Consider the following 17,319-nt stretch of genomic DNA (forward strand, 5'->3'; position numbering starts at 1 on the left):
TCAGACAGAAATGCATAATAGCAGTGAAAATTTTGAGTGGAGTGCAAGCATTTTTTAGCAAGGCGGCTTGTTCCTTTAGGATATTTGAAATAGATAAAATCCGAATCAACAATATGACCTAAGTGTTTCGATAAAGTAATAATATTCCTGTAATAAGCTAAAATCTTTTTTTAATCCATTAATGAATGTCATAATTCGCAAATATCCAGCGTTTCCTGGGACATACGCAACCCGGACAAACTTCCCCAATCGATCGTTTTCCCGCATTCATCGTTTTTTTCATCCATCCCCCAGAAAATTGACAGTTTGAGGTTCCACTGTATCTATTAAACTAATGAAAATTAGAGACCTTTGTCATCTAATGTATTGATCATTGCTAAAATTGGCCTGTGCAGTGATAGATTTTATATTTTAACTAACGATTGCATGTTGTCTTAAGCTAATGATGCATTAAATTTTCTTGTCATATAACCCTTTCACTGCTGTAAATGTACCTGGTACATTCGCATGGCAGGCTGCTGTGAACGTACCTTTTCTTCCCCTCTACCATGCGCTTAGCACTTTTGCCGCATGTGAGAGGTAGGTTTTCGGAGATTGAGCAGCAGCAAAAGGGTTAATCTGTTCTATGTTCTGCTATTATGTGTGTAAACATCTAATTTACATAACATTTAATTGAAATGCACCTTTGTATTTCTCTATCAATTGCCATTTACATTGTTTGAGGTATCTTTTGAAATCAAATCTTACAGAAGCTTAGTATAATTAGGTATTTACAAATTTGGTTCTGTCTTTGAGCTTACAATAATTAAAGTTTTTATTTTTACTTTATCAGTTCTGGTATATCCTCTATAATTTCATGGCAATATTTACTTTGCACAAGTGATTTTTTAGTGTTCTGAAATGAAGTTTTCGTTTATAGGAAGAAAGCTGTCCATGCTCTGCAAGCAGCATTTGCTCAAACTATTGAAAAACTTCGTCACATGAATGAGGAATTTGAGAAGGTGTGGCGTCAGAATTGGCTGAAGGTAAATATTTTCCATTTTACTCTTAAGATTGTAGAAGTTACATATGAAAGTATAAACTCCTTTTCTAAAAATATATACTCATTCCCTTTATTAGGTGATGATTTATGTACTTTGTTAACAGTAAATCATGAAGTAATGGATATGAGCATTTTATATCTTGTAAAATTGTTAACTGATTGATTTTGTGATTTGAAAGTAATACTTATAGATGAAAAACATAATAATGGTATCATTTCTTCTGATGGATGATTTAAAGAGAGCTAATGTATTTGTGACATAATAGCTACAGTTTCTCAGACATCGCTATGACAAATTATTTTTCAATAGAAACAATACAGAATTGTGGTGATGCATTAATCATTCTTGGTGGAAATTAGTGTCAAAACCCTTGCAAATTCATCTACGTCCTACCCCGCAAGTTGTCACGTGTGGCAGGGGATGTTGGAACACCAGCCGTTTACACTTAAAAAGGAAATGCAAAATTACGATCAGCATATATTAAAATCCTTTATATTGTGGGGGAAGAACGAATTCCCATAGCCATTGGTTCGGCTAAATATTTCTCTTAATTTATCACTTCTGTCAGACTTGGAAATATAGTGGGTATCTAATATTATGTTCTCCGTGTCACTGTTAGAGATATATATTCTCAATTTTTCAAGCAATCTAAGCCTAGCTTGCAACCTTCCAACGTTTGCTTTAAGTCTTCAGCGGCTCCCAGCCTAATTCGCTTAACATCTGGGTAACCCTGTCTGTATGCCTGTAGAAGTTTTTGACAAACTGCACAATCTTCCTTTGCATTTTATTCAGTTCATGGATTGAGTCTTTCTGCATTGGATTCTGTATGCTTGCTGCATTGTTAAGTCTTTCTGCACTGGATTCTATATGCTCACTGCATTGTAGCTTCTTGTGAGAAGGATGATTTACTTTTCAGTGTAACTCTCCATTTTAAAGAATATTGGAAGTAGTGTTGGATGGGTCACTTAGTTGAGAATACCTTCAGATGAGAATAGAAGCTCAATATTTATTTGTGATGCCATATCTCTCCACATTGAAGTCTAATGACATCATATTCTTGTGGCCTTTTGTATGAAAAATTAAAAGAGAAACATTTGTTCGACTGCATGATACATGTTAGGATACATAAATTTTGCTCAATTTTCTTTGAGAAAAATCTTACCATGTCCCTTCAAAACTCTATCACCATAAAAAACAGGAAATCTAATGATTCTGATTGATCTTTTCTCCCAGGTTCTTTCTATCTATGACGAAATGGCTCCAGCTGTACGTGAATCAGTGGGAAAAGTGGTTGCTGCTGTTTGTGAAGGTTTTGAGAAATTCAGTCACTATCTGGTGGAAGCTCTTGAAAAAGTATTTGGATATATGCAACAATTCTCTGGTGAATTCAAAGCTGTTGGAAAGGTTATAGTTCAGTTCATACAAGGTAAGTATTCTCAACATTATATCATGCTGTCCATTTCTAGTTTGTTTGGCAGAAGAAGTTTGTTTGTTTGGTAGCTATTCTGTATTTTTTAACTAACTTTCAAATTTCATCAACCTTTGACAAATTTGATTTAATGGTGTTATTTGTCACTGTAATGACTTGACCCTACGATGGTTGCTGTGCAAGTGACGCTAGAGCGTAGCGTCCCATTTATTGTTTGGTGCCAAAACAAATAACAAACTAAATTATATCTAACAGGTTACAAACAATAACAATGACAATATATCACATCATCCCCCTCCCTAAAAAAAATTGATTGCAATTTTGCAACATCACAAAAAAAATAAAACTCTATATTGGAGAGAGAAGAAAAACCAAAAGGAGACATACTTCATGTTAATAAATTGAACATTACAAAGATGAAGAAAAAAAAACTTCACAAATCCAAACACTCCCTTCTTTTCCTCTCTCTAAGAGGGTACCTCCTTTGAGGGACACTGTTTCCCGTCACACTCTGGTCATTCACATTACCTCCCACTTTGGGCAGCCTCGGTCCCCAGACACTATTTTGAGACTCCCATCCCCACACAGATTGCACCGATCCCTCTTCTGAAATGCTAACCTCTTCGCTTCTGGGAGCTATTTCTGGAGCATCAGCTACATCTTCAATCTCCTCACAACTTGGCCTCTCCCTCATTGTCACCCTTGTCTCCCTGCCTTGGATTTGATTAATATGCCTGTGAATGAGATTCCCATCATCAGTCAAAATTTTGTAGTTCCTTGTACCAAGAACCTCTTTCACCACTCCCTTCACCCACTTCCCTATACCATATGGGTAAACTTTCACCATCACCTCTTGACCACTTCTAAACACTCGCCCAAAAGAACCCCCCTGAGCTCCTCCTTGAGCCCTTTGTTGGTTTGTAACGACCTCTCTCGTATTTGGCTTCACTACCGCAGGCCGAGAACGAGGGAGTCTTCCAAACATCAGTTTGCTTGGAGCTTCCCCCGTGGTAGAGTGATGTGCCAGTCTATAGTCAAAAAGGAATCTGGGCAAGGCAACATGCAAGGGAACTCCTGAGTGCAGTAGGGTTTTCAGTTTGTTCTTGAAAATCTTTACCATATTTTCAGCAGCCCCATTGATTGCTGGATGATATGGTGGAGAAAATATATGCCTAATACAATTCATTTCACAGAATTTTGCAAATTCTCCACCAGTGAACTGGGGGCCATTGTCGGTAACAATCTGCTACGGGAGTCCAAAGACAGAAAATGCATTTCTTAGGTGAGAAATGATCTCCTCTCCTGAACTAGTACTTAACTCCTTTACCTCTGGCCACTTTTTGTGGCTATCAATTAAAGCCACAAACATCTTCCCCACAAAGGGTCCTACCAGATCTAAATGTAGTCTTTGCCATGGTTTCTCTGGCCAGTCCCAACTCTTTAATGGTACCCTGTTTGGTGTTGGCTTATTTGATAAGCAGGACTCACAAGACTTTACCATCTTTTCAATGTCCTGATCCAACTTTGGCCACCACACGTATGACCTTGCCAATGATTTTGATTTTACCATTCCCAAGTGCCCTGAATAACTCTGACAACATTTTCAGTTTTAACCCTTCTGGCACTTTGACTCTATTTCCCCACATCAAACAACCTTGTTCCACTGTCAACTCATATCGCCTATCAAAATATGGCTTCAACTCCTCATCCACCTCACTTGGCCAGCCAAACAAGCAAAAATAAATTACCTTACTTACACATTTATCCACCCGAGAAGCTTTGCTAATTAATTAAAGTGTTACCTCAAAGGTATAATTACCTTTAAGATAACAGGAAGAAATTCACTTTCTCCTACCTGCGAATAGGAAATTTCCTCTGTAATATTTGACTCCTGCTCCACGGGTAACCTAGATAATCCATCTGCAACTAAATTTTGCTCTGCTTTGATAAACTGTACAGTGGAACCCCGATTTATCGTTCCCACATTGATCGTTTTCCCGCATTCATCGTTCACCGCTCCTGGTCCCAAATTAAGTTCCATAAAGACAATGTAATTTTTTGCCGCATCTAGCGTTCCCTGAAGTATCTTTTCCCGCATTGATCGTCTGAAGATCACGGTCGCGTCGAATAATTTTCCCGTATCCATCGTTTGACAAAAATAAGACGAAGTGTTTACAAAGTGTTGTTTATGGCTAATAACGACAGACACTAAGTTTGAATCTTCCCCAGGAGATTGAAATGGGATAGGGAGAAGCTGAGTGCCGTGGGATAGTCACATTATGGCATTTCCCAAGATCCGGTATCCCCCTCCATTCAGCACTCGCCTCTCCCCGTCTGAAGCTTTCCTCTTCTCCGAAATAAAAAAAAGGTCCCTGCTCGAGCAGGGATCGTATTACGAAGACCTTAGCTTCGAAGGAAAATATCAAGTTACTCGAGAACAAAAGAAACCTTGCTTCCCCCTTTCTCGACCGCTGACTTTTTTTTAGCTGACTCGCTTCAAAGATCCCAACCTCTGGAGTTCAACTGCTGCATGAATCACCGATTAGCCCAAAAGTTGTCTAAAAATGAATTTCGGCTATTGGTATAATACTTTTATTAGATTGAGATATTAGTGATGTGCACGTAATTCAGTAAAGAATGATACCAAACACGACGTATTTCTAACGTTTTTTAAGCTAGGAAATAGTTGGAATAATACGATGGTGATTTCTGGCGAATATCGATATCCTCGCAATTTATAGTGAGCTTCACGGCAGTTGATGCGGATTTTTTTTCGAAAACAGGGCGTCTGGTTACAATTTACGAGTTATGCTACAAGTCTCACCTGTCTGAGGTGCTAACGAAGTGATGTCACCTCAGGATATTTTGTTTCTCCCTATTAGCAATCTGAATTCATTAGCTCATCTAGAGCTACGCTACTTATTGTTAGAAATGAGTGGGTAAGTTGCCTTCTCTATAGGATAAAAAATTTGCGCAGTCTTATGGTCATGCTTCACCCCCTGCAGTAAGCTCTGCTTATGCCGTACGCGATAGCATTAGTGCCAAACTTCACCTCGTACTAGTGGTTCCGTACTTTCCAGGGTGGGTTGACTTAAAACCGGCGAGTGTTTTCCGTGTGGGTTCAATAGAGTCCGGTTTCATTTTTATTAGTTTTATTCTTATTCGTCTTTGGACCATGGCCCTTCCGAAGACACAAGTGAGAACTTTAAAAGATAGACTGAAAATAATTGAAGACAAAGAAAAGAATCCGGGCTAGAAGTGCGTGAATATTACAGCACGCCTCAGTATGTCCGCTAGTACATGACAGCAGCGGTGGGGTTAGAGCGAGATCCCTGGTGAAAACAAGAAGTGGGATGAAGCCGAGGATCAGGTGGGCGTGCCGCTGATGATTAACACCACATTGCCTCAATCACATTAAAAATTTAATTGCAAGAAAGGAACATTTCAAATAATAAACTATTTTTGGCCTTCTTGATCCATCTCATAACCAATCACTGCGACGGCGAAATCAGTTGTTTGAGGCATAACACGCACATTTCTCTCGTAAATACGTGTACTTGAAATGGCATTTGATGGATAAGAATTTTTACGTCGAACGGAAATGCATAATAGCAGTGAAAATTCTGAGTGGAGTGAAACATTTTTTTAGCAAGTCGGCGTGTTCCTTCTGGATATTTGAAAGAGATATAATCCGAATCAACAATATGACCTAAGTGTTTCGATAAAGGAATAATATTCCTGTAATCAGCTAAAATCTTTTTTGAATCCATTAATGAATGTCATTATTCGCAAAAATCCAGCGTTTCCTGGGACATAGGCAACCCGGACAAACAGTCCCGCATTGATCGTTTTCCCGCATTCATCGTTTTTTTCATCCATCCCCCTGAAAAACGATAAATCGAGGTTTCACTGTATTTCATAATCATAGGCTTGCAATATTACTGCCCAGCGCTGTAACCTATTGGTAGAGGTCCGTGAATTTCGCGAGCCGCGATTTCGCGAAATAACGCGAAATAACACGAAATAACGCGAAATCGGTTATTTAAAACGAAATTTCGCGTAATTGCGATTTTAGGTGGATTAGCGAAAAAATCATATGTAATGAGTCGTAATCTATTAAAACATAAGCCTTCATTGTTTAACGCTGCCGACGTTCATTTGCTCTATCTCATTACGATTCCAAGGTCAATAGGTTCGTTTAGTTTCGCGCATCCGCGTAGTATCGCGCACTGTGGTGATTTATCCGCCAGAATTTGCCGTTAAATTTATCACTGCCTCTTTCTTACCTGAAGAATTAGATATTATGAATTAATAATGCGCGGAAAGAAATTTAGCGTGGCCGCGGAGGAGCGGAAATACAAGCTCACACGCCCGATACGCGTCAATGCCGAGCAGTAATTCAGGCGACTCATCGCGGCGCATTAGACTGCGTTATTGGATAACTTGTTGCAGGAATACCTTGAGTATGGGTCTAATGTAACTATTTCGTTGACTTAAACACGGCCGCTGGCTGGGACCGGGCCGCCGTTCACGGCACGGCCCACAGCGTGGCAGAGTCGTCTCGTCTGAAAGCGGCCTGAATTTCACGGCGTCGTGACGTGAGCGGCGGCCGGCGAAAAGTCGTTTCGTCAGAAAGCGGCCTCAATGTAGCACTGCCTGTATTTCGCGCCGCGCCGTGTACGGCGCGCCGTACACGGCGCGCCGCCGGACCGGATTGAAATGGACGCCGTGGTGACCATGGCGGCCGCCAACGGCACCGTGCGTTAACTGCGCGGTTCGATTCGTTTTAAGACATCCATAGACACGTAAGGTTATTTGAAAGCACGAAGCGCTAGCAGTTGGGAGAAGGGAAGGAAGGAACAGGAAGGATAGGAGGAGAGGGGATTCTCCTTATTTGCAGACGGATCGTCGAATATTCAGCTCTCCACTGAGCTACAATGCAAAAAAATCATTTCGACATTGGCCAAATCTAATACCTAATTCTTCAGGTGAGAAAGCGTCTCATTCTAGATGCTTCAGGATCGATAAATGGGAAATAATTTTTCAAGTTTCTTTGAATCCGATTATGTTTTGTTATGTGCGCTTCTTTCTCTGCCTTTCCTGACTGATAGGCAACAGCTGTAATCAAAACTAAGCAACTTTGTTGTATCTAGCTGCTGTCCCATCTTCCCTCAACACCTGGGTGAGGGGTATCGAAAGGGAACCCACGACATGAAACATTTCAGACAATTTGTAAGTTATACAGTACTGCAGCTACCCAGCACTCAGTTTGAAAACACCACCGTGATAGGTTGTGTTTTGGGGTTAGACTGTTTTTTTTATCGTAGTTCCAGCTTTCAATATTGAACGAAGGATAGGAATTTTAAAATGCCAAAAGCTAGTGATACTCTTCACACCAGGGTAAGTGAATTTAGTTGAGAAGGATGTTATGTGAAAGACAGAGTATTACTGTGCAAAGTTTGTGGTAAAAGATTTTAATTCAAAAGATGTGACACTTTGTTAAAGGACATCAGTAGTGATACTCATGAACGTGCGAAAGAAAGGGGACCCACAAAACGACAGCTATCATTTGAACACACAGTCACTCACTCAAAGAAAGGAAAGGAGGAGCTTGTTGTTGCTACTACAGAAGCATTTTTAAAGGCTTTATTTAGTGTAGAGAAATGCAAAAATCCCGGAATGGCTCTCGAAGTATACACATATAAGGAAGCGGGGATTTTGCCGTTTGCTGATTGTATTAGCTAAGACTACATACTTGAACCATTCATATACCTTGAACCAATATAAATTGAACCACTTCTTTCATGTTGTTTTATTAGAAATTTTGTGCTATCGAAATTGTGTTAAATGTTAAGTAAAATGCTTAATAAAAGTATAGGTATTAATGAAACAAATACCATAAAATAATAAAACGCCTATACACCGGGAAAAATATAACATTATAATAACACCACCAAGATTTTCTATAACACCGAAATCACATGGTTTTAAAACGAATTTTAGCAAAAAATAAAACCACTTTCACGGACCTCTACCTATTGGCAGCCATTTGTGGTATCCCTCTATTTTCCCCAAAAATGTGGAGCAGCGGTTTATGGTCTGTTTTCAAAACAAAGTGACGACCATATAAATACTGATGGAACTTTTTCACTCCAAAAATGATGGCCAAAGCCTCTCTCTCTATTTGTGAATAATTCCTTTCTGCACTACTCAGTGACCTAGATGCAAAGGCAATTGGCCTTTCCTCTCCATTGGTGTATTTATGCAGCAGCACCGAACCTAGGCCAAATGGTGAAGCATCACATTCTATTATCACATCTACAGTTGGATCATAATGTGCCAATACCCTATGTGATGTGATTAAGCTCTTAATTTTCATAAAGGCTGCATCATAGTCTGCTGACCAAAACCATAGGACATCCTTCTTAAGAAATTCGTGCAAAGGAAACAGCACAGAAGCTAGGCCCGGTAAAAACTTGGAGTAATATTTTATAAGACCCAAGAAAGATCTTAGCTGGGGGACATCTTTGGGAGCTGGTGATTTTACAATGGCTTCCACTTTATCCTTCATAGCATTAAGCCCACTTTTATCAATCCTATGACCCAAAAATTCCACTGACTCGCAACCAATTTTACACTTTTGCTTATTTACTCAAAATCCAAATTTTTGCAACCTTTCTAGCAATGCATACAAATTTTTACCGTGTTCCTCCTCATTACAGCCTGTAGCAATTACATCATCCTGAAAACAGGCCACCCCTGAAAGGCCTTGAACCACTTGATCCATTATCTTTTGAAAAATGGCTGGGGTAGATGCAACACCAAATGGTAACCTAGCGTATCTAAAAAGGCCCCTATGGGTATTAATTGTGCACATACGCTGTGAATCGTCAGCTAAAACTAGCTGTTGACAAGCCTGGGACAAGACAATGGTTGAAAATGCCTGACCACCTTGTAACTTCAGAAAGACCTCTTCCACTCTAGGTAGGGGGTACCTTTCAATATTCAAATTTGAGCTTAAAGCAATTTTAAAATCCCCGCAAATCCTTACCTTCCCTGTGCTTTTCATTACTGGCACAATGGGTGTTGCCCAATCGCTAAAATCTCCTGGATACAAAATACCCAGCTCCAGCAATCTGTCAAGCTCCTCATTTACTTTATTTGTAAGGGCAAATGCTAAGGCTCTGGGAGCACAAAACACCGGTGTTGCATTTGCTTTTAAGTGAAGGGCGACTTCCCCCCCATGGTGGCCCACTCTCCTGCTTCTGCCATCTACGGGAGCTTCCTCCTGGCACTCCCGTGCCTACTCGATGCACCGCCTCGGCGTCGTCATCTTCATCCATCTCACCTCTTTCACCTTTCACATAATGCACTTCTGCTGTGCCTCCCACACCTTCCAAATTTCTTCCCTCTGCTGCATTTCTACTCGTCTCCGCGTACACCAGTGCCTTTTCCCGGGATGTGGCTATCTCCACTGCTCGGGCGAAAGTTAAACTTTCGTCCCCCAAATACAATGCCTGGGTGATAGCCGAGTCCCTGAGTCCCAGGACAAACTGGTCTCTCAGGGCCTCATCCAGGAATCGGCCGTACTTGCAATGACGCGACACGCTGCGAAGGCCAGCCGCAAACTCGGGGACACTCTCCTCCTTCCCTTGTGTCCTCTGGTGGAACTTGTGCCTCTCAGCAATTGCCAATTTCTGCGGGTTGAAATGACTCCTCAGCTTACTCTTGATTTCATCTAGCGAGCACTGCGATGGCTTCTTGGGCTCGCACAAATTATGCACGACTTCGTACGTCTCCTTCCCTATCGACGATAAAAGCAATGCTTTTTTCTTTGCTGCGTGCACCTCTTCCTCTCCCAAGTCCAAAACAATAAAATACTCGTCCAATCTCTCTTCATAAGACTCCCAATTGTCCACCCCCAACACAAACTTTTCCATAAAATTTGGCATCCCATCCTCGTCGCCTTGTAATGTAATGTAATGACTTGACACTACGATGGTTGCCGTGCAAGTGACGCTAGAGCGTAGCGTCCCAATTATTGTTTGGCACCAAAATAAATGACACTGAATTATATCTAACAGGTTAAAAACAATAACAATGACAATATATCACATCAGTCACAAAAACTTTTCCTCCTGTTGTCTGTTTGTCTTTTTTATGTGGTAATAATTTGTCATGGTGCTGACCAATCAATCTTCCCTCTTTTCCTTAGATTTTGTGATAGTATATTTCTTATATTTTGTTTTAGGTGCTTATTTCTTTTCTCCAGTATTACTTGCTTGAACAGAATTTATTTTAGCCTTGATAGCCATGTTTGGGCTAATAATTAGTAATGGCTCTCCTTTATGTGCTTTCTATTTCAACTACTACCATGTAATGAGGCCATGTTTGTTTAAGATGGGCTGGTGTAATCTTCTATTCTCTGTTTCATATGTAAATCTGAGGTAAGAGTGTGTCTTGTGTTTGTGTGATGTGATAACACTTTTTCAACATAAAGAGTGTATTGGCTGCGTTGAGACCAGAATTCAACTGTTCATCGATGGTTATTGACATATCATTTTGAGCGTCATTTTTGAAGATTAAGGAATTCAGGTATTTATTCATTCAGGAAAGGCATGGTTACAAAATAGAAAAATAGCAAATAGAAATCTGGATCTGTGATTCAGTGAAACATTTTCAAATTAGGTGGTCCTTGAAGCAGGATCATTTCTTCCCTATTCAATAAATGAATTACGTAAGGATAACTGTGATCAGTATGATTTTTTTTCTTGGATGCCATTGTACAGTAGAGAGAGTTGATAAACCTTTGAGAAATTATTTTGACCCATTTGTCAGCAAAATAGGTAGGTATGTTATTTGATATAATTTTTACCTGTAGAGTGCACAGCTTCTAAATGCTGGACAAAATTGATGATTCATATCAGTTTTTGAGTATCTGGAAAATTTTTCATGCCTTCATTAAGACTCAGTCTCATCCTAACTTGCATAATTTATATCACTTGATGAATTGATAGCTCATAGCTCGTATGATTTTGAATGTTATTCATGTGTGAAAACTTTATGTCACATTGTGTGCGTGCATGTATTTGTAAATATGTAATTGTCACCACAATGTTTCCTTGTTGTCAACCCAAAAATTTCTCCGTCATTTACTCTTTGTTAAATTATTGCTGAGACCTGATCGTCTATGTTTGAGGAATCATTTAATAGTGATAACTAAACTAAGGAATTTCTTCATATTTTTCCTGTCAATGAATTTTCAGTATTTTAGCACTCTTTTAAGTTTCAGAATGTAGCTCTGATGCATATCTCATTTTACGTGAGTCCACATTATGGAGTAGAAAAAGTTCTTAAGAGTATTTGAGCGAAAAGAAGTTGGAGCAGAATTTTCTCTCTTTGAATTTGTTACCTGCAAAATATGCCATGCTTTGGGAAGATAATGCTAATGGAATTCCTTGTATCTTACTGCAAAATTTAACAGTTGCATCATTTATTGCTGATCATATTGATATCAAGGCCATCACTGTTCTTTTGAACGCAATAGGTTCTTCATTTGTAATTTTTTGAAAAATTTTCATAGCCATCAGTCATGTTTGCATGAAAAATGTGGAAAAGATCTATGAGGCAACATTCATCTCTGATTGTAGAGAAGGAACCAAGTAACTTCATGAAGTGTGGATGATATAGTTTTCACTAATTTTGGAAGAGTGCAGTGCTTCAGTCATTAGTTTGAGATGGTTTTCTCTCTCAAAGTAGTTAATTTAGTGCTCATTTCATGAGTTTGTGGAAGACTTTTTTTGCATTACCGAAATGGGACTATCCTGTCCTTTCAGATGTGGCGCAAACTGTTGTCATGCTGCTTGACGAGGCTAAATTCAGATTTGAAGAGTGGAAGCGGATGGCAGCTGAGCACCTCCAGGCAGTCCCCGCTTTTGAAATGGTCAAGGAGTACTATGACGGGGTATGAAATTTTCCTATTATTGTTATTATATGAGGGTTATTCCAAAAGTAAGGTCCGGTTAAGAAAAACAATCAAAAATCAAATTTTTTTCCAAAACAATTGTTTTATCTACATTCCTTACAATTTTCTATGTAAATCTACATAATCCCAATTGAAAATATTCCAGTGAAAAATATTCAATTGAACCGTTCAATTGAAAAGTGACAAAAATCAATTGAAAAATATTCAATTGAAAAATTCAATTGAAATTCGTTACTTTACAATTGAACGGTTCAATTGAAAAAATTACAAATACATAAATACATCCAATATGGTAAACTTATTATTAGGTAGGATATACTTAACAATTACATTTCACGAATCCGGAATTCTGAATAAATAAAATATGTGAACAGAGATTAAAGTTGAAATATTTTTAGAAGCAGTGTCATAAAAACTTTAATTGGGCTTTTCCACATCTTCCATCACTTCTCACAATCATGAATAGTTATCGAAAAGCTGTATAGTTTTGCCATGATTATCAGAAATACTACTGTACCATGAGAGTCACATCTTTTACCAGTTCAAACAACAAATAGTTGTCGAAAGGTAAACGTTTTTCCGCGATTAGCGATAACAACTTCACCAACAAATATCTCACACGTCTTTATCTAAGAAAGGCTTCTTTAAAATACTAATTAATATAATTCTGGTTTTGCATTAAGCCAATATAACTTGTTTTTCACAACAGAAACATGTCACTCATGTTTATACAAGAACACAGGAATTTCACTTCACACAAACAAACCTGCGTGATACACACTATTCCGACAATGCTAGTAGTTTTTTGTCGGCGACGTAAGGCACTTATGCATAATTAAGTGAAATAAATATGCTTACATTTTAAACACAAACGTTAGTATAATCAGTCAAAAAACTGAAGGCAAACGATACATTACTAAATGAACGCACTTAAGCACAACAATCACATCAAGACTTCCACTATATCACTGAAGAGACACACGAATGACCTAACACAACGCTGTGGGGATCAAGCACAGGTTAAATAATACCGACATTAAATTGTCTTTTCTCCACAAGCAAAATTTTAACCACAATTGACCACAACCCAGTCAACCATGTGCATGTAAACATATGAATAACGGTATAACGGTATTTTTTATTTCAATTGAATATTGGAGAATTCAATGGAATATTTTAGAATTCAATGGAGTATTTGAGATTTCAATGGGATATTTGGGAATTCCATTGCAAATTTGAGAATTCAATTAAATATTTGAAAATTCAATTGTATCTTTTCTTCGAATTCATTTGAATTTCCTAATATTCAATTGAATATTGGTATTTTCAATTGGAAATTTGAAAATTCAATTGAGTGTTTGGATATTCTATTGAATACAAGGAAATTCAATTGAAAATTGGCATTTTCAATTGATTTCAATTGGAATTTTCAATTGAATCGGCTGATTTTTTCCAATAGGGATTTCCATACTTAATTAAACATTTGTCAGATCATTCAACAAGCTATCCCTAGTAGCACAAAAAGGATTATATCTAGATTTGATTCGTATCATTCTATGCACTGCATACATATTATATCTGTATAAAATGCATGCAAATGTCCTCTACCATGCATATAATATCCAGATATTATACGTATTATATCTGCTGCATTATATGGATTTTATACAGATTAAATATTTGTACATTGTTGTAATCTGAAAAAATATACACATTTTATGTATGTCTGATTATCCATTGTTACAACATAAGGATATTATTTATATATTTTAAAGATTCTGGTATTCATCATGTACAGATGCAGATATCCATGTTATATACATATTTATCACATGTAACAAAGTCTCTGTTTCTCTTTGTGGATAGTTGTAAATTGAGATATATTTCTGGGTTTAATACAACGCCTAATAATACTGGCATAACTCAAACTGGACAAACCTTGAAGAAAAACTGTTGATTGAAAGTAAATTGAAACAGTTACCAAACTTAAGAAAAACTGAGTTAAGAACTTTTGACATTAAGTTAAGTAACTTAAGCTAACTTTTCCAATAACTTAAGGTCAAGTTTTAAAACAAATACAACACTGTGTACTAAGTTACGAAACTGAGAACAGTATTACTGTGGAAAAAATAACTTCCAAGAAAACTTTACTGGAACTATAGGGTGGTTTCCTATTATTTTTTTATTGCCTAAATCGGAAGGTTATTACTCCTGGAGTACGTATTTCACGATTTTAGATTTTTAAATGACGATATCTAATTTTTGCTATCAAATGAAAAATGAAAATTTTCTAGAGCGCGAAAACGCAACGTGTAAGTATGAATGTCAGGAAATCTCTCCGTGTGGTGTATTTCTAGTTCCCGCTGCCGCCTTGTGAGGTGACCTTGAGGCGAGTTGAGCGCTGATACGACGCAGGCTGCTAGCGGGTAGCTGAGTACCGTGCTGGGTTGTAGCGCTTGGCTTAAATATGGATTATTAATACCTTATCAAATGATGAAAACTTTCCGACCTTAGCCAGTTTTAATAAGTGATTATTAAGACATGTTTCCCTGAGCTCTGCGCCTCATGCATGCATTGGTAATCTCAGACGACGTATAACTCCTATCTTCTCGTATAGAAACTAGGTCCCTGTGACGTCACGTGGAGTGGCATGGCATGGGCGCCAATCTGGCTCTTTTCAAATGAGGATAAAATGGACCATTGCCATTCGTCTAAACCGGTATTTCTAAAACGAAATAATTTGTATATTATGAATACAGTAATGGTGGGTAACGAATCGCAATCAATGACTTTCGTTTTCTTTGATGAAGGAAACTACCCTATTCCTACAATCAAGTTGAAATTCCCACCATTATGCATCGATTTTGCATACATCTCTTTTTGCAAAAGCATTGTTTGCTCATTTACTTACCAAGAATATTCTCAGCTTCAGCCATTTGTTGGTATCATTAGAGAAGCACTCTATGAAATAATATCATGCTGAGTCTTCCACAAACCTCAACTAATGAGCTAGAAAATCGTGACATGTTGGTTGTGGTGTGTACCCAGTACCATCTTGATATTTGATATGCAAATAGTAAAATGTTTGACTGCTAATGTCCATCACTTGAAGTTAAAGCGGTTCCAAATTTCAGGGATCAGGTGGTGCTTTGGAAGCTTTGTCAAACAGTGAGTGTGGGCAAATGGTAGGGCTACCCTCCATAGTGCTTTGAAGAAGGGTAGTCTACCATCTGAGCTGTGTAGGGAAAGGGTAATACTAACCCTCAAATCTAGGTTTCACATCAAATACATAGTAAGTGGTACATATACCGTATTTGCACGAATCTAAGACGAGGTTTTTTTTCCTCCTAACTCCTGCAGAAAAGAGGGTTCGTCTTACAATCGGATGCAAAATTCTCGACGTCAATCGGGTTGCATAATTTACGTCGGAAAAATTATGGACACATGAGTTTGCCACCTGATAGCTATACAACGAAAAATCAACGTCAAAAATAGCTTAACAGTAATTTAGCATATTTAATTTTGTGTTCAAGTAAAAAAAAAACATTTTCCATTTTTGGGCAGCAGGCAAAAATTCGGTGCGTGCCGATCAGCCGCCGGGTGCACTTCTGCCATGTCTGCGAGATTGCCTACTTTACCCTGGGTTCGGCTCCATTCAAGTTAAAGCTCGATCAACTCACAAAATGTTTGTGTGATTGGTTACAATTTACCTAAATTGTAACGTTAAAGCCTCAATGCCGTCGCGGAATAAACTGCTACAAAGTCGTTGCATTTTTCTCAGAGCAACGGTAAGAAGGCAACATGATTTGCCTCTGATTAGAGAGATCGATTCAGTTGCCTTTCAGAGTATTACGATGGCAGAGAAAAGAAGTTATTACACTCCCGCTTTCAAAAGAAAAGTTATTCAGTGGAATCCCGATCTATTGTACCATATTGATCATTTTCCCGCATTCATCGTCCGCCGTTTCTGGTCCCAAATAAAGTTCCATATAGGCAATGTAATTTTTTCTTGCATCTCCGAAGTATCGCTTTCCCGCAATGATCGTTTGAAGATCGTGGTCCCGATGCATAATTTTCCCGCATCCATCTTTTGACGAACATGAGATGAAATAAATACAATGTGTCATATATGGCTAATAACGACAGGCACATAGATTAAATCTTCCCCACGAAATGAAACAACCATTGGGAGAAGCTCAAAGCCGTGGGATAGTAACATAAGCGTATTTCTCAAGATCCGCTATCCTCCTCCATTCAGCACTCGCCTCCCCCCTCTGACGCTTTCCTCTTCTCCAAAATCAAACAAAAGGTCCTAGCTAGTGCAGGGATCGTATTACGAAGACCTTAGCTTCGAAAAAAATATCAAGTTACACGAGAACAATAGAAACGCGTTTCACGCCCCCCCTTTTCTCACCCACTGACCTTTTTCAGCCTACCTGCTTCAAAGTTCCCAGTTTCTGGAGGCCAACCGCTGCATGAATCACCTATTAGCTCAAAAGGTGTCTAACAATGAATTTCGGCAATTGGTATTATACTTTTATTAGGCTGAAATATTTGCAATGTGCTCGTAATTCAAAAAAGAACGAGACCAAGCACGACGAATTTCTAACGTTATTTAAGTATTTGCAAGGAACTAATTGGAAAAATACGATAATGATTTTTGGGGAAACTCTATATCCTCGTAGCTGAGCTTCTTGGCAGTTAATGCCGCATTTTTTTCCGAAAACAGGATATCAGGTTATTATCAGTTGTCAATTTACGAGTTATACCATGAGTCTCACTTGTCAGAGTTACTGACGAAGGGATATCTTCTCAGGATATTTTGTTCCTCCCTACTAGCAATCCGAATTCATCCGCCCATC

General features: G+C 38.5%; 1 protein-coding gene across 1 annotated transcript in view; it reads left to right on the forward strand.

The window, feature by feature from the left end:
• The window catches only part of LOC124167252 (apolipophorins-like), a 190,002-nt gene that overhangs the window by 131,433 nt on the left and 41,250 nt on the right, over positions 1-17,319 (forward strand). The window contains exons 40-42 of the mRNA XM_046545138.1: positions 920-1,025; positions 2,277-2,469; positions 12,309-12,436. Of these exons, the coding sequence (XP_046401094.1) occupies positions 920-1,025; positions 2,277-2,469; positions 12,309-12,436 (427 nt within the window). The remainder of the gene's footprint in view (positions 1-919; positions 1,026-2,276; positions 2,470-12,308; positions 12,437-17,319) is intronic.

The sequence above is a fragment of the Ischnura elegans genome, chromosome 10, assembly GCF_921293095.1.
Source record: "Ischnura elegans chromosome 10, ioIscEleg1.1, whole genome shotgun sequence".
Classification (NCBI taxonomy): Eukaryota; Metazoa; Arthropoda; class Insecta; order Odonata; family Coenagrionidae; genus Ischnura; species Ischnura elegans.